Source organism: Solanum lycopersicum, chromosome 1, assembly GCF_036512215.1.
Source record: "Solanum lycopersicum chromosome 1, SLM_r2.1".
NCBI classification, from domain to species: domain Eukaryota; kingdom Viridiplantae; phylum Streptophyta; class Magnoliopsida; order Solanales; family Solanaceae; genus Solanum; species Solanum lycopersicum.
The window spans coordinates 91,440,347-91,464,618 of NC_090800.1; the positions used below are offsets into that span (position 1 = coordinate 91,440,347).

At 35.7% G+C, this 24,272-nt stretch overlaps 4 protein-coding genes across 5 annotated transcripts; 1 reads left to right on the forward strand and 3 right to left on the reverse strand.

The window, feature by feature from the left end:
* Positions 1 to 305: 305 nt before the first annotated feature.
* Positions 306 to 5,361, forward strand: LOC101259381 (probable receptor-like protein kinase At1g49730). 2 transcript variants are annotated; one of them, XM_010316928.3, is made up of 9 exons: positions 306 to 559; positions 1,573 to 2,124; positions 2,720 to 3,001; positions 3,121 to 3,382; positions 3,522 to 3,574; positions 3,677 to 3,744; positions 3,834 to 3,923; positions 4,102 to 4,186; positions 4,273 to 5,361. In XM_010316928.3, the coding sequence occupies exons 1-9, from the start codon at positions 472 to 474 to the stop codon at positions 4,800 to 4,802; spliced, it is 2,010 nt and encodes a 669-aa protein (XP_010315230.2). In that variant the 5' UTR covers positions 306 to 471; the 3' UTR covers positions 4,803 to 5,361. The 2 variants fall into 2 exon arrangements, with proteins under 2 accessions (XP_010315230.2, XP_025884251.2); XM_026028466.2 differs by having other exon boundaries at positions 320 to 559; positions 3,519 to 3,574.
* Positions 5,362 to 5,810: 449 nt separating this feature from the next.
* Positions 5,811 to 9,660, reverse strand: LOC101262057 (uncharacterized). Its single transcript, XM_004230724.5, has 2 exons — positions 8,036 to 9,660; positions 5,811 to 6,785 (listed from the first exon to the last, which is right to left on the reverse strand). Exon 1 carries the CDS (start codon positions 9,658 to 9,660, stop codon positions 8,098 to 8,100), a length of 1,563 nt encoding a protein of 520 aa, XP_004230772.2. The 3' UTR covers positions 5,811 to 6,785; positions 8,036 to 8,097.
* A 1,657-nt stretch (positions 9,661 to 11,317) lies between these two features.
* Positions 11,318 to 16,027, reverse strand: LOC101262362 (thioredoxin M3, chloroplastic). The gene is made up of 2 exons (XM_004230725.5): positions 15,699 to 16,027; positions 11,318 to 11,899 (listed from the first exon to the last, which is right to left on the reverse strand). The coding sequence occupies exons 1-2, from the start codon at positions 15,919 to 15,921 to the stop codon at positions 11,580 to 11,582; spliced, it is 543 nt and encodes a 180-aa protein (XP_004230773.1). The 5' UTR covers positions 15,922 to 16,027; the 3' UTR covers positions 11,318 to 11,579.
* A 1,042-nt stretch (positions 16,028 to 17,069) lies between these two features.
* LOC101262668 (methylcrotonoyl-CoA carboxylase beta chain, mitochondrial) lies at positions 17,070 to 21,744 on the reverse strand. Its single transcript, XM_004230726.5, has 10 exons — positions 21,433 to 21,744; positions 21,195 to 21,314; positions 19,994 to 20,428; positions 19,760 to 19,850; positions 19,387 to 19,619; positions 19,123 to 19,287; positions 18,400 to 18,474; positions 18,027 to 18,158; positions 17,679 to 17,735; positions 17,070 to 17,606 (listed from the first exon to the last, which is right to left on the reverse strand). The coding sequence occupies exons 1-10, from the start codon at positions 21,631 to 21,633 to the stop codon at positions 17,403 to 17,405; spliced, it is 1,713 nt and encodes a 570-aa protein (XP_004230774.1). The 5' UTR covers positions 21,634 to 21,744; the 3' UTR covers positions 17,070 to 17,402.
* Between the last annotated feature and the right edge of the window lie 2,528 nt (positions 21,745 to 24,272).

The following is a 24,272-nucleotide window of genomic DNA, read 5'->3' on the forward strand; positions in this document are numbered from 1 at the left end:
AATTTTCATAATGCACAAACAAGCACTTTAACTATATAAACACATGAGTCCTACGTGACACAATACATGTAGGATACTACACGAGACAAAAAATCACATGTAAGGCATGTGTGTCTGTTTGTTCAACTTTATACAAGTTTAAGTATCTACTTGTACACATCCAAAATTGAAGGACATAAATATAATTCGAAATCAAATTAATATATATATATATATTATGTCATAACTTTTTGTAAAAAATATTTATTATTCGATTAAATTCAAACCATCGAAAATATAAAAGAAAATGTAAGAAGTGGGAGGTCAATTCAAGGTCTTGAGTCAGTCAATAGCCGCAGTGGCTGTTCCTCCTAGGACTCTTTGTTTGTTTTCACAAGCTTTGCTAATTTTTTTCCTAAAATAAGCTAAGGCATTTTTACCACTCTTCACTCATATCTGCATCTGTTCTTATATTGGTATCGAGCTTCTGCCATGACATTGTTGTACGGACAACCCATTTTTCTGGGTTTCTTGATCTTTCTTGAAATGCACCTTCTTTCAACAACAACTGCTGCTTCAGGTATTACATCTTTTATGTTGTTGATTTCCTTCAATTACATCTTGTTTTGGTAGCTTCCCATTTTGTTGTGAGTTATATTCTATCTTGAGTTCGAGGTAAAGGAGAAAAAGATGACATTTTTAAAATTGTAATTTGGGCTTATTGATGAGTGTTTGATGATGGAAGTTATAGTGAGCTTGAAGGCTGAAGCTGCTTTTACTTTCTTGAATCTTATGGGTGTTTGTCTTGTACTTGGTTTTGATGTGTTTGGGGTTCATGAGAATTTAAGGAAAGGTGTTTATGGAAATGTGATTAATGTGCCTGCATGACTATAAAGACCTGTCAATTTTCAGTGATAATGTGCTTTTTGTTTTGTTGGAATTTGGAAATGTGCTTGCCAATGTCAGTGGTGAAGTTCATTCTAATCCAATTTATGTTTGCTTGTAAGTTTCATAACATTCAAATTCAATACGACAGGTATTTGTAGTTCAGTTTTAACATTTGCTGTATGCATTACTTCATTCAACGATTGTGTTACTGCACGACGTACTGATGTTTTTCTGGTGACAGTGCAGTTGATGGAAAGTACAATCAAACTATGACTTGTCCTGTCTGAAGTCTAATGGTCCAAGTTTTCATATGTAGTCTAGGTGTACAAGATCAATGTCAGTATAATTTGTTGTTAATTCTTAAAATTGGAGATATTCAGGCTGATACCTCTCCCCTAACACCCACATGTAAATAGCTTTGGGCTCTTGCTTTCCACAAACTGAGCTTATACAAGTACTTTTAACATGTTGCATCTAAGTAGTTCTTCAAAGTCTTATTATGTGTATATTATTGCTAATATCATTGCTGTTGTTAACTATAAGTTGGTTGCTTCCACTTTTATATTTTCCTCGGTGTGTGTGGTATGGTGGGGTTCATTTAGGGAGTGTACTGAAAAAGGAAGTAGAACTGGAGTAATGCAGAAACATTTCTCAGCGAATTGAGATCTGAACAATGACTATCTATATTTTCTTCTACACATGCAGTGTGCCCCTTAGACATGGCTGGATCCAACTATACTCTGACTGCCTCAATCTGCTCCATCAAAGAAGAAAGAGGAAAATGTTGCCGCTACATTAATGCCTTGGTTGCAATTTCTGTTGCACGATATGCAAATGCAACAAGCAACCTCGGGGTTAATGCTGAAACATCACAGATTTGCCTAGACAAAATAGCAGAACTTTTCCAATTCCATGGAGTCAACAGAAATGCAACAGTGTTCTGTGGGTTTGGGACAAAAATTCCTGTCAACTATGATTGCCAAGGTCGAACAACTGTAACTCAGATGATTCAATCTCCACAATTTTCAAGTGTTACTAAAACCTGCCAAGTCCCCCTCTCGGGGGAAAGTGAATGCAGAAAATGCCTCAATGCTGGCATCTTGTATCTCCGCAATCTAGTTGGTACAGCTAATAATATGACGTTTAGTACTTGTAGAGATGCAACTTTTGCTGCTCTTGCAAGCCAAGTTGACAATGTATCAGCTATTGATCTTGCTCGCTGTTTCTTTGGGGTCAAAGGCCTTATTATACCTCCAGGTACGTCTTAATAGGGAAGTGGTGGCATTCATTTTCACTGAAGCCTTGATAGAACAGTTACAGGAATTATACCAAATGCTCTATGCATTGGAATATTTGTTACCAACAGTGAATCCTTTTCTTAAGATTCCCTTGAGTTGCTTTCAGTTTTCCATATTATTTAAAGGTATTCCATTCAGGTCCAAGTGTGGGCCACATAAAATTGCACAACCATACGGTGCCGAGCCTATTCTATATTCCAGTGTCTTTTGTACCTTAATCATTAACTTGCCTGGAATTAGTCATAAAATCCTTAAATCTTCTATTCTTAAACTTGAACATTTTCAGATTCTTTCCAGCAACATCCTTCATTATGTCATATTAGCCTCACCTTACACTTGGCGCCAACTGCTGTTATGACCCTCATTATGCACCTTTCTCTGGTTCTGTGGTATGTTTACCAATGCTAATTTCTTAGACAAGGGGTTGTTGGTGTTTGTTTTTGTACTTTGCATATAAATAATATTTCCATGAATTATTTTAGTGATGTAATGCACTTTCAGCCATATGAAAAGTTCTGACTAGTGACATCCATTGAACGTCTAACCACTTTCAGGACCATCTCCATCACAACTTTCACCGGAGGTCTCTCCAAGCCCTCCTGCTGCTGCTAGTCCTACTCAACTTTCCTTGAATACACCTGTTAAGGAGAATCACCATCCTTACCACCTTACATTAGTTCCAGTTATTGGCATAGTAGTTACAGTTGTGGCTGTCCTGATGCTGTTTATCTTAATTGTTCTAATTTGGAGGAAAAGCAAAGAGCTGGAAGATTCTGATGCAACTGATAAGATATCTTCCAAATCCTTCACACATCCACCAAAAAGATTCCAGGAAGGTAATTCGTGGTTCTTTTAGACTATTTGTGTACTAATCGAAGATGACACTGCAAGATCTGTTCATTGATTCTCTAGGGATCTTATCATGTTTACTTATTGGTATGCAAAATGCACATAGGTACGGCTTCTATATTTACGAAATACAGCTACAAGGGGACAAAGAAAGCAACCAACAACTTCAGCACAACTATTGGACAGGGAGGATTTGGCACAGTATACAAAGCTGAATTTAAGGATGGTTCCATGGTAGCAGTGAAGAGAATGAACAAGGTTTCTGAGCAGGCTGAGGATGAGTTTTGCAGAGAAATAGAACTGCTTGCTCGACTGCATCATCGTCATCTTCTTGCTCTAAGGGGCTTTTGCACTGAAAGGCATGAGAGGTTAGGGAATCATACTTGCAAATTTCTCTGTTTATTTTTTCTACCTTGTCTCTTTGTTCATCTTTCGATGTAAGCTGACCTATTAACTAGTTCACTCATAATATCTTCTTCTCGATACTGAACATTTATCATGTAGCAGGTTTCTCATGTATGAGTATATGCCAAATGGAAGCTTAAAGGATCAGCTTCACAGTATGCTCTTAATCTTCGAGTCCTATTTATTGTTGACAAATACATAGTGCATCTTAAAGTAGTTGTTGATTTGCTTATTTGGTCCTCTAAATATATGTGAAGATCCAGGTACAACTCCCCTCAGTTGGCGTACTAGAATTCAAATAGCTATTGATGTTGCAAACGCTTTGGTACAGTTTTTATTATACTCTATCCAATTGTTATAATTTTATAAGCTGCTTGACATTCAGTGCGCTTGTTTCTTGTTGCCTCCATGTAGGAATATCTTCATTTCTATTGTGATCCTCCACTGTGCCATAGGGACATCAAATCAAGCAATATATTATTGGATGAGAACTTTGTTGCAAAGGTAAATTACATTAATTCAAGGGTGAAACTAGTTTCCTTTTTCTACAAGGACGAATGTCAAATCTTTCTTTTGTTATTGCCTACTGATTTGGTAAAAGATTAACTCTAAAACATTCCCTACTGCTTTTTAAGATCTGTTGGCAGAGCAGATTATTCTTTTAACTCTTGTAATATGATAGGTTGCAGATTTTGGCCTTGCACATGCTTCAAAGGATGGTTCTATTTGCTTTGAACCAGTAAACACAGAGATCAAGGGAACTCCAGGTTTGAGAATTGTCTACTTATTGAGGAAAATTCTAGCATCATTCATTACCTTGATGATGTAGAGGGAACTTTGCTTTGTTATTTAGGTTATATGGACCCCGAGTATGTCATAACCCAAGAGCTTACAGAGAAAAGTGATGTATATAGTTATGGAGTGGTATTACTGGAATTAATCACAGGGAGACGGGCAATTCAAGATAACAAAAATTTGATAGAGTGGGCCGAAATATTCATGACATCAGAGTCTAAGATAACTGAGCTTGTCGATCTTAACATTGGAGATTCTTATGACTTTGATCAACTTCAGACCCTTTTAGCAATTGTTAGATGGTGTACTCAGAGAGAAGGACGGGCTCGTCCTTCAATCAAGCAGGTCCTTAGGCTTTTGTATGAGTGTGCAGACCCAATGCACAGTGGCTTTGTTGAATCCATGGATGATGAAGACTACGATGAGATTGAAGGAAAGGGAAGAACAAGTAGGTCTAGGCCACACAAAGGTGATGGAATATTCAACAATGGTGATGGAAGGTGTCTTGCTTCTTCGTCAAGTACATCAAGGTCCTATTGTAGCAGGAGCTTCCTAATTGAAGCCAGCCCTCCCCAGTCTCCACTCTAATGTGCCAGCTATTTGAGACCATTGCTTTGACTGTTAAGTAACTTAGTTTATATCCGAGGAATCCCCCGGCCAGCTGATGCATGGCTCAAACTCGGTGGGTAATGGACCCACCCCTCCACCTTTTTGACTGTTAACCATCTCTTGAGCAAATTTTAACTGTAAAGCCATTACATATCAGAGTTTAAAGGTTACTGACTTCACCGTCCTGACAGCTGACAATGATAAGCAGCAGGTGCACACTATCCAGAGGCTGAGGAAGTTTGCTTCGTTTCCATCGAACGACTTTTTCCTTGCATAGTAGCCTGTGGCTGTAAGAGTTGTATTCTTTTCCTCCATGAATTTTTCTGGAGAGGTAGTAACTAACAACTGTAGTTTTCCTGTTTGGTTTGGTTTGTTGTGTTTTAACATTCTTTAGCACTTTCCAGGGCTGTTATTTCATGTAAGTTATTATTGGAGAGTGAACTTGTTGGCTTGTGCTCTCTCTACCTGTATGTTTCCAACATTAGTAGAACTTGCTACTTTTGTGGCTAATCTGGAAATAAAAGAAAGCTTTTATCAACAGTTGTGACATTTTTTTAGCCATTTGCATTGGAGATGATATGGATATATTTTGTTAATCTTGCTGCTTATCACATTCTCAAGACGAACTTCGATTTCTTCTTTCGTTTTCCTTCCCTGAATCTAGCACTGATACTTGTTGGCCAATTTGATTCATTCCTTCATGTCTGTCCTGCATCTTCTTTTCCCGTTCATAAGCTGGCTTCATATTAATAGCTTTTAGCTGGTGTGTACCAAGTATTGACATCAGCTAAGAGCAAAAACTCTTTTACTCTACAAGATACTTGTTATACGGTATCATTGTCACTGCAGGGTCGACAAGAAGAAATTTGAAGTTCAAAACTTGACTAAAATTACCTTACAATTCCGACAGGTAAATAGGCTAAAGTCTTAAACAGAAAAATAATATCAAGATGCCACAGGAATCATAAGAAGAAAGTTGATCAAGGCTTTGCCTGAACAAGGAGGGGAATTGCATAATTTATACATAATAAACTTGCTGTGGGAGGAGAGAAGAAGACCAGTTTAATTAACATTCAAGAAATACAGACCATATGACAATTTGCTGACAAATGAACATCTGCAAGGGAGATGCAACAATCCTTCCAGTCAATTATACAGCATAATCTGCCTTACAGAAACAAATGTTCCACACAGAAGCAAACAAATAGATCCAAGCTTTAACACTAACAATCAGCAACAGAAGCTGTTAAAGCAACAGTCCTTGAAAAAACAGAACCTTTGGAAATTCAGAACCCTCTTCTGTGATGCTTCTGCATGTGGTAAAAGCATCTATTACATAGAGCGAGTGCTCCTAGCCCTCATCCAGCCTGTGATTAAACTATTGCCACCATTTTCTGCAGAATGAAACAATCCAAATGATGAGAACAGTTGGGAGTTTCATGACAAAGATACATCTCAAGGAGGCAGGAGCAACATCAAAGCGCAAGCAATCATACGACTCAAGTCCTTGACGATTGTTCAAGTTACTGTATATGACATGATCATATGGACCCTACGACCATATGCTATTGCTGCTGAGACCCAATTAAGTCTTGTCATGGTCATATGATTGTTGCATATCTCCATCAATTTAGATGTTCACACGACCAGATTCAATCCTTTATGGCTGCCCAACTTACACTTGAAGTTCATTTCGGATAACAGTAAAATAAGGCTACCGATCACTTGGGACCTGTATCTTTTATCCCTTGTTATCCAACCAGAAGTTTATTATCTTCGCCCATCAGACTTCTGCAGGAGCTTCAAATTGGTACACAAACCATAAACAAACTGAAAGAAGTGACAAAAACGATTCGACTTTCGAAAGACTGGACAGCCATAATTAACACCATTGTGGGAGCTTTTGCAAGGAGAAAGGGCCTTCTCTAACTTCAACATCCCTCCAATGCGACAAGGCTTAAGCTGGAAATGCCATGACAGATAAGATGACATTGTTAGATGCTAACTAAGAAAGCAGCACTAAAAAGTAACGCAAAGAATCTCACATTAGTATTAGGATTACTCAACCAGGATGTCACTAAGAAAAAACTAAATAATGACACTAAGAATTTCACATTAGTAATAGCTTATGCCGGGACGTATAAATTTAGCATGCAGCTGTAATTCAGACACACCGCACACGGCCAGCATGCAATGCTTCCTGTCATGGAAGCTGCTTCTCTCCTTAACTGGTGAATACATCCACAATTGTCCTTTCATAGTGCTCAGCAATCAAATTAACAAACAATATGAAAATATAGATTAATATGCCTCGAAAATGTCCATTTTGAATTTTCAACATATGGCAAATACCTGAGAGAAGCAGCTAAATGCAACTAGATCCCCATATTAGCAAGAAAATAATTTCAGCATGTGTCAGCTTATAGACTGATAAGTTACTTAAAATATTACCAAAAAATCTTAGGAGCAAACTAGATACGGTTCTAGTCTCTTTTCCCCTGGCTAAGCTTAAGAGCCTTGACAAAAGGGTAGACATTCACTACTCCCACCAAATTGACTCAATCAAACTGGTAAGATATCCTTCTCCTGTCTAAAAAATATAACAAAAATAATATGTTTAAGAAAAACTCTTGAACTAAAATGAGAACAGAAGCCTAACCATAGTTAAGTTGAAGCCAACTCAGTTTGCCCAAAGGTTTCAAAATCGGACAGCCGGAACCTTTAACAATAGTCTCTTTGCAGCAAAGAGTTTTGAAAAACTACGAGATGAGCTATAGAATGTTTTCCCAAAGCAAATACACTTATGGAAAACCTTGACTAATTCATAGACTTGGGTATATATGGGGAAGAGATGGGCATCTCACTGAATTTAGAAGCAGAATTCAGATCCAACTTATATACAGCAAAAAGAAGAATCCATAAAAAAGTGAATCTTGCCCATTACTGATATGTACCATGATGGGGAAAAAGAACACCTGCAAAAACTAGCTTGAATAATTTACACCTACTAGCATGTATTAAGATGAAAGCAACAAGAGACAAATATACACAGAGATCCCCCGTTGTTCTGGTGTTAAACAGGAACTTCTGACATTATAGAACAAACTAAGTCATGATGAAGAAGAAATGACAAACATGACTTCAGCTTTTCTTTGTCATACTGAAAAGAAAACAAAAAAAATGACAAAGGACAAAGTAGCAACAACAAATACCTCAGCATAAGTCCAGAAGAAGTTAAGATAGTAAATAGTCCAGAAATAAACGATAAACACTTCTAGGCACCAACAGCAGCCAGAAACTTCCTCTTACTAACGGGTTCCTCTTGCACAATCACTATATCTTTCACTTTTGCTAGTAGCTGCTCAAGTTCAACCACTCCAAAGCTCTCGTAGTCTAATTGCCTCTTGTACCTTTGTTGATATATTGCGTCAAAACAACCAAGAAAAATCCGACAAGAGTAGCTAACAAGTATCTCTTGAAGTTCATACTTGAAATTTTCAAGGCTTTTTTCAACCATATTAGATTTCTCACAGCTCCCCCCATGCTCTTTTATGGGTCCTCTTTCATCATCAGAGAACTCATCTGAAGATCCAACCCCAGTCACAACATCGGCATTTCCCTCTTGTGTTCCTTTTCCTTTGTTATCTCTTTTTAATATAGTTATTGGGGGAGCACTTGGTACAGCACATGAATTATGTAGGTAGACAAACTTCTTTTGGCCTTTCCCCCCGACAGAAATTGCATCACTCATCTTCTTGAGAAGATTCACGAGCTTAGCTGCACCATATTCTGAAATGTAAAGAGGCCTCCCATAAATTTTCTGGTATTCTGCAGGAACACGTGTAAGAGGCAAGCAGCCGCCAGATAATTCAAGCAACTTCACCAGCTGCCCCTTCAAACCATTTATATCCCCAGGCTGCACCCATGTCAAGTCACTCTGCTCATGTGAAGATGAACCTCCAGCTGAAACTTCATTTAAACCAGAAGGAAGGCTATGAGTTCTCATACCCGTAGGATAACATGGCATGGAAATTGCAGTGGTATTATATTCAGACAGAGAATGTGATATCATTGAGAATTCCCTTGCGTTATAGTAGCTCTGTGAGAGGCCCCTATACAGTATTGCTTCATCTTCCTGCTGACCATCTGGGTTGTCATTAATCTGGCAACACCCCATTAGAATCCCAGTGATGTCTGACACGCCACCACGACAAGGCATTAAGGCCTTTGCAGGAGGCACAAAACCTTCGCCTCGAACGACACTTGGCCAGTCCCATACAAACCTCCCTGCATTACATAGAGCAGACGAAACTCCAACCCCTGAAGGAATGACAAGGATTACAGTGTATCCACGTTGACCAAGAATGTGAAGTGCAGGAGCAAAATCAACATCTCCTGATATTAGCATAATGGACGAGGGTGGAGGATTGTCAAGAGCAAAAAGAAACATGTCAACCAAGATGGCCTTGTCAGCTGCATCCTTTCTGCCATTGGGGACATCTACAAGTTTAACACCAGTTCTCTGGCATCCCTCTCTTAATCGTCTCGGGAAAGAATTAAAATCTCCATAGGCAGAAAACAGTGTAACTGCTCCTTTGATCACAGGATGGACCCGCAGAGTCATTCTGATGTTGCCAGCCACATCCTCAGGCCGTACATCACTTGGAACAGGACAGTTCTCAATGTCCCAAAGAATTGCCACTGGTCCCTGTGAAGAATTTGGGCTTTGCAGGGAAAAAGTTGCTAGTGCTTTCGCATTTGTGTTTGCCATCAGCTTCCCACTTTGTTCCACGGACTCTGATGACAAACCAAAAGATGAAGTAGGAGGAAGTTCCATCAGTGTTTCAGTGAATGATTGTGTAGTCCTAGGTTACCTGTATAGGGCCAACAAAATGAGTGACTAGCAACAAGCTAGACGAATCACTAGATACAAAATCCATCTAAATAGAAGTATTTCCAAACACTTGCATTAATACTGAAGCAGACTCATGAATACTCACCTCACAAGCAGTAGCCATTATTTACACCAAAAAACAATAACGTTTTTCATCAATATAAATGCTAGAACAGATTTAAGAATGGACTCTTTAGTTCTCAGTATAACTATTTAAGCATATTTTGTAATGGATTATGGGACTTGGAAGTTAGAACCACATCAAGGGAGAAAAAAAGACCCATGTTGAATTCTCAAAACATCAAATACGAAGTAAAAACCGGCTAAAAAGCTGAAGAATTTCCAGAGTAAAAATAGAAAAACTTCCTGTAGCAAAAACTGATCTGATCAAAACACAAATAAATAAATAAATAAATAGGAATCCCAACAATCAACTGAACCGCAATCCCAACCTAGTTCAGATCAACTATATGAATCTCATGTATCCATTCACCTCTAATTCAGATAAATTCCAACAATTCGGACAATTAAAAACAGTATTTTCCTAAATTTAACTGAAAACAATTAAAGGGCATCCAAGAAACTAACGTTAACATCTTATTCAATGAATCAAAAAAGTTTTTTCTAAAAAAACTGTGCAAATAGCAGCAACATACCAGTGAGATCCCACCAATTGGTATGGAATTCAAATACGGAACCCTACATAGAATTAGCAAATACGTATACGAGAGGGGAGAGAGTACCTGATGACGATAAAATCGATGAGCTGCAAAGTAGAGATGCTGATTCTTCTTCAGAACAAAACCCCCAAAAAGACTGTTTTTGAGTCTTCTTCACTACACTTGTTAATTCTTCATTCGCTTGCAGGAACTAGACACATCGGAATTGCAATACGGGCCGCTGCTATACTGCGCGGTTTATATTAGTAAAAACCGACCTTCACTAAATACATAAATAAATAAATATGTTTTTTTTTTTAACTTTTTAAATTGATAAGTATTACAAATATTTTTTATTTGTACAAATTTATATAAATTTTAAGTATTAATTCTTACCTCAAATATTTGTGGAATATTCAAATATGACTTTGTCTAAGTTTAATCCATCTTCAAGTTATAAGTAAAAATCACATTATCTTAAACTCTAATTTATACTCATAAAAAGGGATACACTTAATATCTCATAAACTCCCATATCCCATAAATCTTGAATATTAATATAAGAATAAAAAAAATCACATATTATTTATCTCAAACTTACTCTGCAATCAAATATATTGTAGGGACTGGGGAACGCCTAGAGTTATTATTCTTATAAATATTTGATTAGTAAAATCATTATTTCATCATAATTTATTTACTTTTAATATGCATACTAAACACACCAATTCATAAAAAAAGATAATGCAAACATTAATGTAATGAATACATAATTTTAGTCCTAATGCGTATTGATATTGCTTAATCATAATTAATTACAATAACTTATATGATGGCACAAATGAACGGTCCTAATTAGAGATAAGCATTCAGCGATAGATAAGTAACAAAATAAGGCAAAGAGTATGTATAAGTTAATTATGGTTAAGAAATAAAACGCCTTTGACTTAGTACCGCTCTTTTGAATGATATTAAACATAATGGAAATTTTAGTTAAGTAATGCTGTCACTATTCACAAGTCCACCGGACCTATACAAATTTCATTGTGAAGAAAGAAGCAGGAAGTGCTCTCAATGTTGAGGAAAACGAGCGGATGATTCATAGAAAAGGAAAATGCAATTACAAGGTACTACCGGGGAAGATAATTTTTAAGTAGAAGTAGCAAGTTATCCAATTTGTGCATATGCATGCTACCATGACATCTATGAAGATAGAAGTCTTTCAATGGCAGCCACATAGAACTCCTTGGACATTGTTCCGATAACGGACTCAAATTTCTCCCCATTCTTGAACAGTAACACCACAGGGACAGCCTTGATATCATAGTTCTCAGCAACTTTTGGTTCACGATCTGCGTCCAGTACATAGCATTTAAGTCTCCCTGAATACTCACCTGCAATCTCATCAATTACCCGGTGAACCATCTGGCAGGGGCCACACCAAGTGGCATGAAATTCAACAAGAACAGGAGTATCACTGCCTAATATCAATTTATCCCATGACTTAGCAGTGACAGCTGCAGCTGCACATTGCAGGTTAGGAAACAATTATTAGCATAAACTTTCAATAATATGAATCCATTTCCTGCACACTAATGAGCCAAAAACACTTGAGCACCAACAATAGTTCAAATGAAAAGATTTCAAAATAAAATTTAAATACTTAGCAGAATATACAGAAGCATTCTCAATCAAACACTTCCTGTAGACCTTTTATATATCAATCACTAATTCGTAATCCCAAATTAGTTGATTCCGCTCCCGTAGACATTTTATTATAAATTAGATTATATTACATACCCCTATACATTAATTTATATGATTATTTACTTTTGGTAGAATTCCTTTGAGAGCAAAATATGATCTCATGTGCAAGTATAAGGCGGATGAGAAGTTGTTGAATGCTTTAGATTTTCAGCTGTTGTACAAAAACATTTTCTAACAACTACTGCAAAAAGCATCCACCTGGTATTATAACATATATCTAGGGGCTTGGATCATTAGATACCCACTATAGCATGCTTTTAAAACTTGGCAGACGTGAAAATGGAAGTTCTAAAAAACAAAATGTTGACATAATTCACTTGAAGTAATTCAAATCTGTTAAGATGAAGACGTGCGTGTGTGTGTATTATATCAGCTATTATATGTGAAATAAAATATTAATAAAGGAATAAGTAACTGTAGATAGATATTTATAGAGGATTTTCATTATATATGGGGAAGGGAGGAGGGCCAAGTGTTGTTAGTTTTGAAATTTCAATAGTGTATCCACCCACAACTTAATCATATTATGTGTTCAAACTAATTTACTCTTAAGTCATATTCAAAGTAATAAAATTCTCTTGACAAGAGAACTTTAATCATCTAATCTATACTTGTCCTTACTCTTCCTATGTCTGGACAACAATGCTGAGCTAGTTGGGCTATCACAGGCAACTAGGTAGCTGGGAATCTAAAGTCAAATGGATGATAAGCAGGATCAAGAATAGTACACCAAGAGCTGGAATTTTAGGATTCTGTTTTGCAGCAACCATTTACAACATCTGGAATTGGAAAGGAACAATAGGAGATTTAAAGCCAAGAAGGGAAGCACAACACAGGTCACAGAGACTGAAGGAGATTGTCATACAGGTGCACACTGAAGGACAAAGACCCCACAACCAAGCCTCACCTAGATCAACTGATAGGATATCCTAATTAAATGTAATTTCATTTACACTGGTAGTTTACCACTTGAATTAACTCAATTGTATAGCAAGTGTCTATGAGAGCTAGCTCTAAGTCCAAAAAGAGTTAGTTGGTTTGTATGGATATTTTTGGTTGAATGAAAATGTTGCTAATTGACCAAAAAAAAAAGAAAAATTCACTTGACAACCATACTCCAACACAACGCCCTAATGTACTGGACATCCATATCTCTAGTATATTCAAAGGTTGCAAAATGAGAGAACGGGTGATATTTGAGCATTATTCCTGCTCCTTGTTATAATAATATTTTAGCAAATGCAGAACATTGAGACATAAATAATGTCAAACTACTTTATTACAGATGGCAATATCCTCAACGTACTAAATCTCTTTAATACCTCCAGAGAAACAAAGTACTCAGCAACTGAGCACTTAGATTCCCAAGGCAGACCACTAAGAATAAGTCTAATTCAAAGAAACCTAAACAAATAAACATATCCGAAAGCCCCCAAGGCCTAGCTCGAGTGGCAAAAGGTGGAGGATTTGTGGCTTAGATCGCAGGCTCAAGCCCCACACCACGCAAAGCGAAGCCTGGTATTTAAGTGGAGAAGGGTAGAAGGGCAGGCTCCCTATCCACCAAGTTTAGAAGGCTGTGATTGGTCCAAAGGGCGGGTCACAGACAGATTTCTCGGTTATCAAAAAAAAAAACTTATCCGATAAAAGGGAAAAGAAGCCCACATAGAACATAACTGATAATTTAAAAAAAAAAAAAAACGCAAGAGACCAACATATGCTAGATGGCCATCTTGTTTAAAAGGTTGTAATATTGATAATCCAGCAACCAGAAGGGGCTGCAGAATATTTGCAAGGAGTAATACTACTGACAAATTAAAGAACAGAAAAAAATCTTTCATGGCTTCTGTGACATTTGCAGTGGCCATCAAAAAAACAGTATAGAGATACATCTGTACTTAATTCTCGACTGCCTTATACCCATACAAAAGAAATTAGAAACTTGAAATGGAAACAATTGGACTGATAAAGCATATCTCAAGGTGTTCCCGTTAAGGGACTCGTAAGCTCCAAATAAGATGCACCTAGACCTAAAATATTTGGTCTTTTTTTATGATTTTCCTCTGTTAGGAGTTCTCAAACATAAAATCATAGTAACAAGTCTCATTTGAAATCCGTTCAGGATAAAGAAAACACATTAGTTTTGGACCTTGCAGGGTATACTGTTAGTGATACTCACATTTATTTCCACATGCAGAAAAGAATTTTGTGATATTTTTTATATTGTGGATTTTAAATCAACTGAATTTGCACATGCAGCCTGAGATAATTTAGACAATAATGCAAATATTTCAGCAAGAGGACATATGTTGCATTCCCCAAAAAGATTCCCCATGCTTTCTATCTAATCCAACTAGCCTGCTAAGAGAACAGGAAACATTCAATTGGATATGCCAAGCAGTGTGAAGAACCTTTTGTGCAGCTGGAGTGGAATTACAAGAAGTAGATATGAGCTGCAAATTAATACCACATGTAATGACATAGATGATATGGAGAAAGAGGAACTGGAGTATGCAGCTCTTTTCTTTTTCTTTTTAACTGCTGGAGCACATCATAAAGCATTACAATTCATTGGTAGAAAGAAATAGTTCTGCTTAGCTCTTTTTCTATACTTCTTGTATGGTGGAGGTCAAAAAACTTATGCAACAAAATATTTTTATTTATTGATGTGCAAAGAAATCTTGACTCATTTAGTAACAGAAAACCAGAAAAGAACTATTGCCAACTAGACCAGGCCAATACATATCTAGGCAATGGCAAGTGCTCAATATTAGTATCCCATAAGTAACTCTAAAAATATCAAAATAACAAGTTTTGATTAGAATAAAGCAAATGAGTAACCGAGTTAGATTAATCCGAACTGCATTTCTCATTCAGAGAGTCATTCTCATACAAAATCACTAATAACTATGGTTTCATTACGGATACCTAAGATTATAAGCATCCTTACCACTAATAACACCACGATGTTTTTATATCAAGGCTTGAAGATAGAAGAAAAGCTCATACATGATACAATCACTGTTTATAAAGCTCCATCTATTATTTCGAAATAAAAGCAGGTTGGCTACTTCATTTGCACAACGCAGTACCACAAGTTTTGGTGCATCACGGCCTCACCGAGGAAGAAATAATTATTCTCAGATCTATTACCAGAGATCCACGACAGGAAAGCCTTCTGATTCCATTTTACCGAATTTACTGTATGAATTTGAGTATTTCGCATCGTACACAGCTTAGACGACCAGAAATAAAGGAAGGAAAACAGAATTCAAACAAATGTAGAACTACTTTCTAATATTAAGAATCATGATCCGAGAGATATTCCACTAATTTTTCTGATTCAGCCACTAATTTTTAACCTGAGGACCTATTCTTAGACCAGATCGAAGAAATTTTATCATACATTTCAAATCGATGAGCACATTAATCACAACAACCAACTTCAAATCGGGCAAATCAAAGCTCAATTCCTTCATATTTTCACCAGCGTTACCACAAAATACGCAATAAAAGTACGTATCACCAGAAAAATATACATAAAATACGAGATATTACCTTGGGTATCGCGGATACAGAAAACACGCAGAGACGAAGGAGAAGAGGTTTTCCATGTTCCAAAGCCCTTATCGTTCTCAACCGAGAGACCGATTCGAACATTCTGGTGCTGCTTACACTTGTATGGCAAGTTACAGAGCTCGCGGTATTGCAGAGACAAAGAGCGTGAGAGAGAAGACGGAGATTTGGAGTAAGGAGTAGCACAGCTCGCACTCGCAGCCATTTGCAACAAAGACAATGCAGAGAGAGACCTCTCTATATTTTTATACTTACCAGCCAATCACATTCTATATCTGCGTCTTTTTGCAGATGGAAATAAAAATAGTTATTACCTAATTTCTGAAATATTTTATTTTATAATGTATTAAAAAAAATTAGAACAAAATAATTTTCCAATTCATCAGATTTTTTTACTAGACTATAGAAACAAAAAAGACACTTCATTTAAAATTTTCAAAATTGAATTAAAAGTTATGTTTAAATAAAGTAATTACTCCCTTGTTTCATTTTATGTGTAATTCTTTTTTCGCCCATTTAAAAAATAATGTAATTTAACTATAGTTAAAAATAATTTACTTTAAAATACTCCTTGTTACCCTGATGAAATTAATCTCTACGACATAAATATCGAGAATTGTTTTAAATTATAAATTTTAAAATAATTTGTCAAATAAAAAAGTATATAATAAAATGAAGAGACGGAGATAATAAAATTACGAAAACCGGAGGATGTGTAGAGCACGGAAGTTTTTATTAGCTGTTTGAGTGCGACAATTGGGCGAGTTAAGAGTGTAGTCAAGAAAAACGTGATTTTTGTTATGGAACGAGGATAACGACTGCCACTGACCACTCACCAATCTGTCATTTTCTTTATAGGTTTGTGGGGTTATGTATAAGGATGGGGATTGTGATATGACTACAAAACCTGGAATACAAACATTATCTTTTCTTATTTCCACTTTGGCAGTTTCCACAAGTATTGCCACATCGCATTACCTAACCTCATTATTTTTCTTTTATATACGCAATAAATAAAAAAGATCTCTTTGGCAAAAATTGCCTTTTTTGAAATAAATAAAACAGTACCCAAAATTGAAAAAAGAAAATAATAGTAACAAACTACTAAAAATTGGAGACCACAAACGACGCCTTATCCATTAGGCCACGGGTGCTGTTGTATCACTTATTAATGTCAACCATTTTTTCCATGCAAGATAATCTCTTTATGTTATTTCCCCAAATAAAAGTTAAATCCACTTCTGGCTACTGTCCTTCGTGTTAATGGATTTTAAGATTATACTTGTGAATTAAATTCGTAGGCATGAAAGTTGAAGGGATTAAGCTTCTTTTCTCTCCATATATTGTAGCCACTTTAGTATCAAGTGATTCTTTTCTCATTTTGATGTAGTCAGTAATTTAGAAGCAGCCACGGAACCACAGTTATTAGTTCCCAGAACCAATTACAATAATTAAAAAAAAACATAATTTCATCGGACTATGACTGCACGCTCAACCTAATCCAACTATTTCTTTTTGTAAATTATTGAGTTTCTCGTCCTTGGCATGTAACCAATTTACCTTTTGCTTTGACAACTTAGAACTTTAGCTGATTTTGCAGTTGGAGTTTCTGCTGTTGACTAATTCAACAACTCTCAGGGCTCAGGCATCATAGCATCATCTTTCTTTAGCTTGAGCTTGCAATGGTTACATTCTGAACACGCCATATTTTGTAGCTTCTGGTCCACGATTCAAGGTAGCAGAGATGCAAAGGCTCAATATTCTCCTCGTGTCTGCTGGATCAATTATGCCGTCATCCCAAAGCCTAGATGTGGCATAATATGGGCTTCCCTCTCGGTCATACGCCTCTACAACTTTAGCCTTGAACTTTTCTTCCTCTTCCTTTGTCCACTGCAACAGAATCATGTCAATTACAGGACACAATCAAAATAACATGTAGAACTATAGGCGTCAACGTCTTACCTGAATTCCCCTTTTTCTCTTGGTGATTCCCTCTACTTGAGCAAGGACTCCAGCAGCCTTATAAATAAATCCATGATTAAAATGAGAATTACAAGATTCCACGATAATTTTTTTTTTAATAAAGTAAAGTTGATTCCACGATATTCAGAATTTGGGAAGGGGCTAAATGCTTTCACAGATAAGCACTGGTTTTCATTCACACCATTCAAGCAACACAAAACATACCAATCAAATGCATCTAGCAAAAATCATTTGGGTTCAAATAAGTAGAACTAGTGAAAATAAAACAATGTCATCATGCATATAGATATTGAGTTTGTTGGAAGCAATGTGTCACAGAAGAGATACCTGAGGGCCTCCCATTACGGATATTCGAGCATTTGGCCAGAAGAACATGAAATTTGGACTATATGCACGTCCACACATTGCATAATTGCCAGCTCCAAAGCTTCCCCCAATAACTACGGTGATCTTAGGCACCTAATTCCATATATTTGCAAGAAATGTTAATTTCTTCAGAATATCCCTCAACAATAAGACTGAAATCATTACTTTAAAAGAGGACAGCTTAAATGATTGAAGTAAAGTACTGAAAAATTGAATCATAGAGTATGGGTAGTTGCTATCAGTGTTTCACAAATGTTCTGATGAAGCTTTGCCAGCTTGAGTTCAAAGGCCAAAATAAATCTAAATTTATGACATTTTCTAGGTTGAAGCTTACCTTCGCACAAGAGACTGCCATTACCATTTTAGCTCCAGCTTTGGCAATACCACTTGCCTCAGATTTGGACCCAACCTACCAAATTAAATAAACATCTTAACCTCATTTTCAAGACAGGCCTGTATCCAAATGAAAATCTCCAAATAAAACATAGCTAAGAAGCACATTCAGATTTCAGAAATTTCAGCCCATTGTGAGATGCCAACCAGAAATATCCCTGAAATCACATAAACCACTTATTCCTCCCTATAGCATTTGACCACCCAACCAACTGAATGTGTTTCAAGATATGAATAGAATTTTAAGTCAGACTGTCTCTATTTAAGACTAATATCCTTCTTCTGCTTCTGTTCTTTCATTAGGAAGTGTTGGCTTTCAAATCACATGTGAAACATGGCTCAGATGTACAAAGGCTATAAACATGACAGGTCATGTAAGAGAAACAGATAATTTTGATGAATCCTTGTTCAAATTTTGCTAAAGCCTTGCAAGATTCATCATGAAGTGTTTCATTATGTACCATCAAAATATCCATCTATGGAATATCAATAAGTAGTTATTTCACATGACTGTACAACCACTTGTCATAAGGAACTAGAGCTGGTTGGATTGAGTTTACTTGCTCTCCCCCCCCCCCCCCCCCCTTGTTATAGGCAATAGCAATTGATTAAAGCAAGTTTGTATCAAACAATTATATCACATGAGGAGAAAAAAAATGCTTACCATAAATCCAGTAATATTCTGAAGGAAGATCAGAGGAATGTTACGTTGAGTACACAATTCAATAAAGTGTGCCCCTTTCTGAGCAGATTCCATAAACAGTATCCCATTGTTTCCAAGGATCCCTACTGGCTGTCCACAAATTCTTCCAAATCCAGTCACAAGTGTCTGTATTTATCAACGAGTACGCTCAGAAAACAAATGAATGAATAACTGAAAAATAAATGAGAGACAGCTGTGATTTGTTAAGGAATAAAAGGGCCTCACAGTGCCATACAGTTTCTTGAATTCATCAAATTCACTTCCATCGAGAATGCGAGCAATAATTGATCTAACATCAAAGGGCTGTTTGAGGTCTGTTGGTGCAACGGTGCGAAGTTCTTTCACGTCATACAGAGGTTCTTTATAATCAGCTCTAGTTTGTCCAGATACTTCTGGACCACCAGCCATGTGCAGGTTCTTAACAATATCCCTTCCTATAGCAAGGGCATGCAGTTCATCTGCAACACAGGATATTAGATGCCATCATTGTATCAGATAGCATCAAGATCGTCAGAAGACACCACGAGCATAAAACAAAAGTATGAATCCAGAAAATGGAAATACAATCTGAAAGACTAATAGCGTGAGGGTATTTTACCATGGGCAAAGTAGTCAGAAACCCCTGATGTCTTACAATGCACAGTTGCACCTCCAAGGTCTTCTGCAGAAACTTCCTCACCAGTTGCTGCCTGATAAAAGTTTTCTATCAGATAGACATTATGCCCATAGAATGCATTTTAACTGAATTAGTAAAATCTCTAATGATTTATAAATCTTAACTATAGCAAAAGATATCAATGTATTAAAGAGAAAAAGAAGGTTAACTACTAACCTTTACAAGAGGAGGTCCAGCCAAAAATATGGTACCATTTCCTTTGACCATGACACTCTCATCAGCCATTGCAGGAATGTAAGCTCCTCCGGCAGTACAAGAACCTAACACCAGTGCGATTTGAGGAATACCTTCCGAGGACATCACAGCTTGATTGTAAAATATTCTCCCAAAATTTTCTTTGTCAGGAAAGACCTCGGCTTGCTTCGGAAGGAAAGCACCACCACTATCAACAAGATATATACATGGTAGTTTGCATTGAGCAGCAATCTCTTGTGCCCTGAGATGTTTCTTGACAGTTATTGGAAAGTAACTTCCACCTTTGACTGTAGAATCATTTGCCACCAACATACAGAGTCTCTTATGTATTGTACCAATTCCAATAACTATCCCACCAGAAGGTAATGGCTCTTGGTACAATTCATGACCCGCAAGCTAAATTCTCCATAATTTTAGAGCAAGAAAATACATATCAGGATATTTTTCTGAATAGAATTTGAACAAAAACAAGTATACTCGGCCTCAATCACAGAGATCAATAAACAGAAACAAATGGTATTTTTATGCTTGAAGTGCAGGCAGCATTCTCAAGTACCCAATTTATCAGAAAGGGGTCATAGTAGACGTCTACTCTCAAATATTTTGCATAAACTCAAGTATATTAGTTCCTCAAGACAGTGAGTAATTACCATGTGTATCTTATGAAATTCATGATTCAGCTCAAGAGAATTTGAGAATGATTGAATGAACAAGCTGGATCAAGTGTGCTAGCTGAATATGCTAATCAAACAACAGTAGTTTTATAATCTGGATCCTTTCACCTTACATCGTGATAAAAACCCAGCAAGAAAACAAACAGCAAAACTGATTCACCGAATTCAACTTTAACCTAGAAGGAAAGGGAAAGCTCTGTGCCCTCTACTTCACTGTAAAAATGAAAAGATAGTTCGGTGTCATACCATTCTTTATGACAGTATAAGTAGTTAAACAGGCTCCTATTTGGTTATGAATAAGATTACTATTATCAGCCTCATATCATTGACAATATCAATATTTTGACTTGTCGAATTTGCAAGTCGTGAATCCTACCAATGAATGCAACTGACTTAGATATTTCGTTAGAAGATGAGCAACAGTACTTCTAACAAACAAAATTGCAATTGGTTGAAAGTGTAAGAGCTCAGGAAAACAAAAAATTAACCTGACAAAGCTCAAGGAATGAAGAGCCAGGGTCAATAAGGCGATCGATCCTCTCTCTGGGAAGAAGCTTATTCCTACTCCGATGTCTCTTCACAGCTTCTGGTCCTCCTCCTTCCATAACCTAACAACACAACACAAAACAAATTCACAATTGAAACAATCACATCTCGAAGTAAATAGAAACATCTAGCCCTATTATATAAACTGATAATGTAAAAGAGGAAAACAGAAAAAGTAACCTTGAGAATGTGAGAATGAAGCTGTGATACAAGTTCATCCATGACTTTTGAGTTTCGAGTATACGAATCGGAGTTCCGGTCGAGAGTGTCGTGTAGGATTCCGCTGGAGCTATTTCGGGTAGAAATGAGAGTAGTTGGGTACATCCGCCATGGAATCAAGCATTGTGAAGCTAATCTCCTCTTCGTCCAAATTCGCAGCATTCTCCCCCTTTTTTTCTTTTTTTTCTTGTTTCCTTTTAGTTCGGATTCGAAGTTGTTTTAAGTTGTATATAGTAGACTCCTTGGGCTCCACCACAGTATAATGCATATCCGATCCTCCGTGGACGCGCCTCAGCAAGTAGATAAACCGTGCACGACTTTGGGAATAAATAAATTAAAGAGAAAATTACACCAAAACAACAAATTCTTTTCTTTTTTTTTAAAAAAAAAAAAGGTTAATAACTACGTTTAAAAAAAGTATATGAATATTACTCGTTCGATCTTCGTTCACTTATACTTTTTACATATCTATATATACGGAAAAGGATCAAAAATACTTTTAAACTATTTGAAATAGCTTAAATATACCTTTGAAGTATATTTCGATTCAAATATATCCTTACTATCAAACTATAGGGTCAAAAATACATTTGTCATTAGCGGAATCGGTTAAACGTTACTTAGATGCCATGTGGATGTCACATGGCATGCCACATCAGCCAATAGAGTTCCACTCATTCCACGTAGACTAATAAACTTACCTCTAATTTCCCTCAGTTTTCTCTATTTTCCGTAGAATTAAAAAACTATTTCACTGAAAAACATAGAACCCCTTTTCCTCATTTCTCCATTTCCTTAGAACAATTTCACAAAATACAAGGGAAATGAGTTTTATGTTTTTCAGTGAAATCGTTTTTAAATTCTAAGAGAAATAGAGAAAATTGGGGAAAATTAGGGGTAAGTTTATTTTCTAATTGGCATGAGTGGAACTCTATTGACTTATGTGGCACCACATGGCATTCAAGTGGCGTTTAACATATCCTGTTAATGAGAAGGGTATTTTTGACTCTATAGTTTGAGAGAAATAGTATATTTGAGCCGAAATATAATTTAAAGATATATTTATGTTATTTCAAATAGTTCAAAGGTATTTGACTCTTCTCGGTTATATATATATATATTATATAAATAACTTAATATTCATTTCTCATCTCTTTTTTTTTTGGCCTGCAAAGTTTCTGCCTGTTAGTTGTGGCAGAATCTATTGCTATGGTTGATATCAGGAGAACACCTATGTCATGGAATGATGAATTTTCATGGGTCTGATTTGGAGAGTGATGTTAGCAGCAACTGTCTATTTTTTCTGAAGAAAAAGGAATCTTAGAATATTTCAAAGCAAAACACAAGACTACAGTTTGGCTGATCAAGCAAGTAATCCAAAACGCAATAAAAATTGTCAAACTCACTAGTTGATTGGTTTAGTTTGAAAAAATTTCAATATGGTTTAGGCCCAACTAGCAATAGTTTGGTGAGCTCCACTCAATTTTACACATTTGAATTTGTGGGCTTCATTTTAATATCATACGCTCAAAGGCGTAATCAGAAATTTCATGAAGGATGTTCACGATTTATATACGAATACATTTTTTCTTTTAGCTGAATGAGTATACTAAATTTTTTTTTAAAAAAATAGGTAATATACAAGATTTTTTTTTAAAAAAAAAAATATGTTAATATACATTAAAATATTTATAAAAAAAAAAAGAAAGATAAAAAATGCCCTAGAAATTTTAAAATTTAACTACATAATATACATGAATTTTTTTTTAAAAAAATGTAATATACAAAAAAAAAAGGAGAGGCTTAAAGCTGCTATTAGCGAGATTTGAACTCACAAAAGTTTGACCCTAAGGCCTAAACCACTAAGCTATAATAACTTGTTATGTTAAAAGTATCCAAAATATATTATTTAACTATTTATATAATATTTTATTTATATATACAATATAAGTCTCGATGAAAAATGTCCAATAGCTACGCCCTTGCACACACTCCCTCATCTTATTTTTTTTTCTCAAATTCCCTCCTTTTCCCTCCAAAATATTTTAGCACCTTGTTCAATATTCTTCTCTTTTTTCACATTTTTAAAAAAAATTCTTTGTGCTCTTTATTAATTAGTATTTAATAACTTTGATTCTCATTAATCGTTTCTGTCTCAACTAAATCAATTTAAAAAATTGTCACTTCTCAACCAATGCAACTATAATATAATTATTCTTCGCAGCCTTAGAAAAAAATATTTTAATTTTTTTATTTTAGATCTCAAAAAATTTGAATCAAATCCCTAAGACACCTTCAAAAGATAAATTTTGAATGAGAAACTTACACACACTTTATATTTGTATTTAAAACTATTCACTAAATATCAAAAATCAAACTAAATAAAAATTTAGTCAAATTGAATATTTCTTTTACTTCAATTTATATTCTTTTTATTTTTAAAAAATTTGACTTAAAAATATATTGTGTGTTATGTAAATTTAAATTTTTTTCTCTTTTTATTTGTAATCTAGGCGTTACCTTTATATAAATTTAACTCTATTTTTTCACTTTCTAGTTTGATTTGTAATTTTATTATGATGATTTTAAAAATTGATTATATATTAAAAATCACTTGTTTTTAGTCCTTTAATTATTCATTATTAGTATTGTCATCTATCAGAACTAATTTTTTTTTTAAAAAAAAATTCTATCGAAAAGCTCACCAATGAGTAAGTGAGAGCATATCTATGAATATTCTAAAATCACTCGTGCTTCATCATTTTTTAGAAATATTTTGTACTTGGTGTTGCACTTATTAT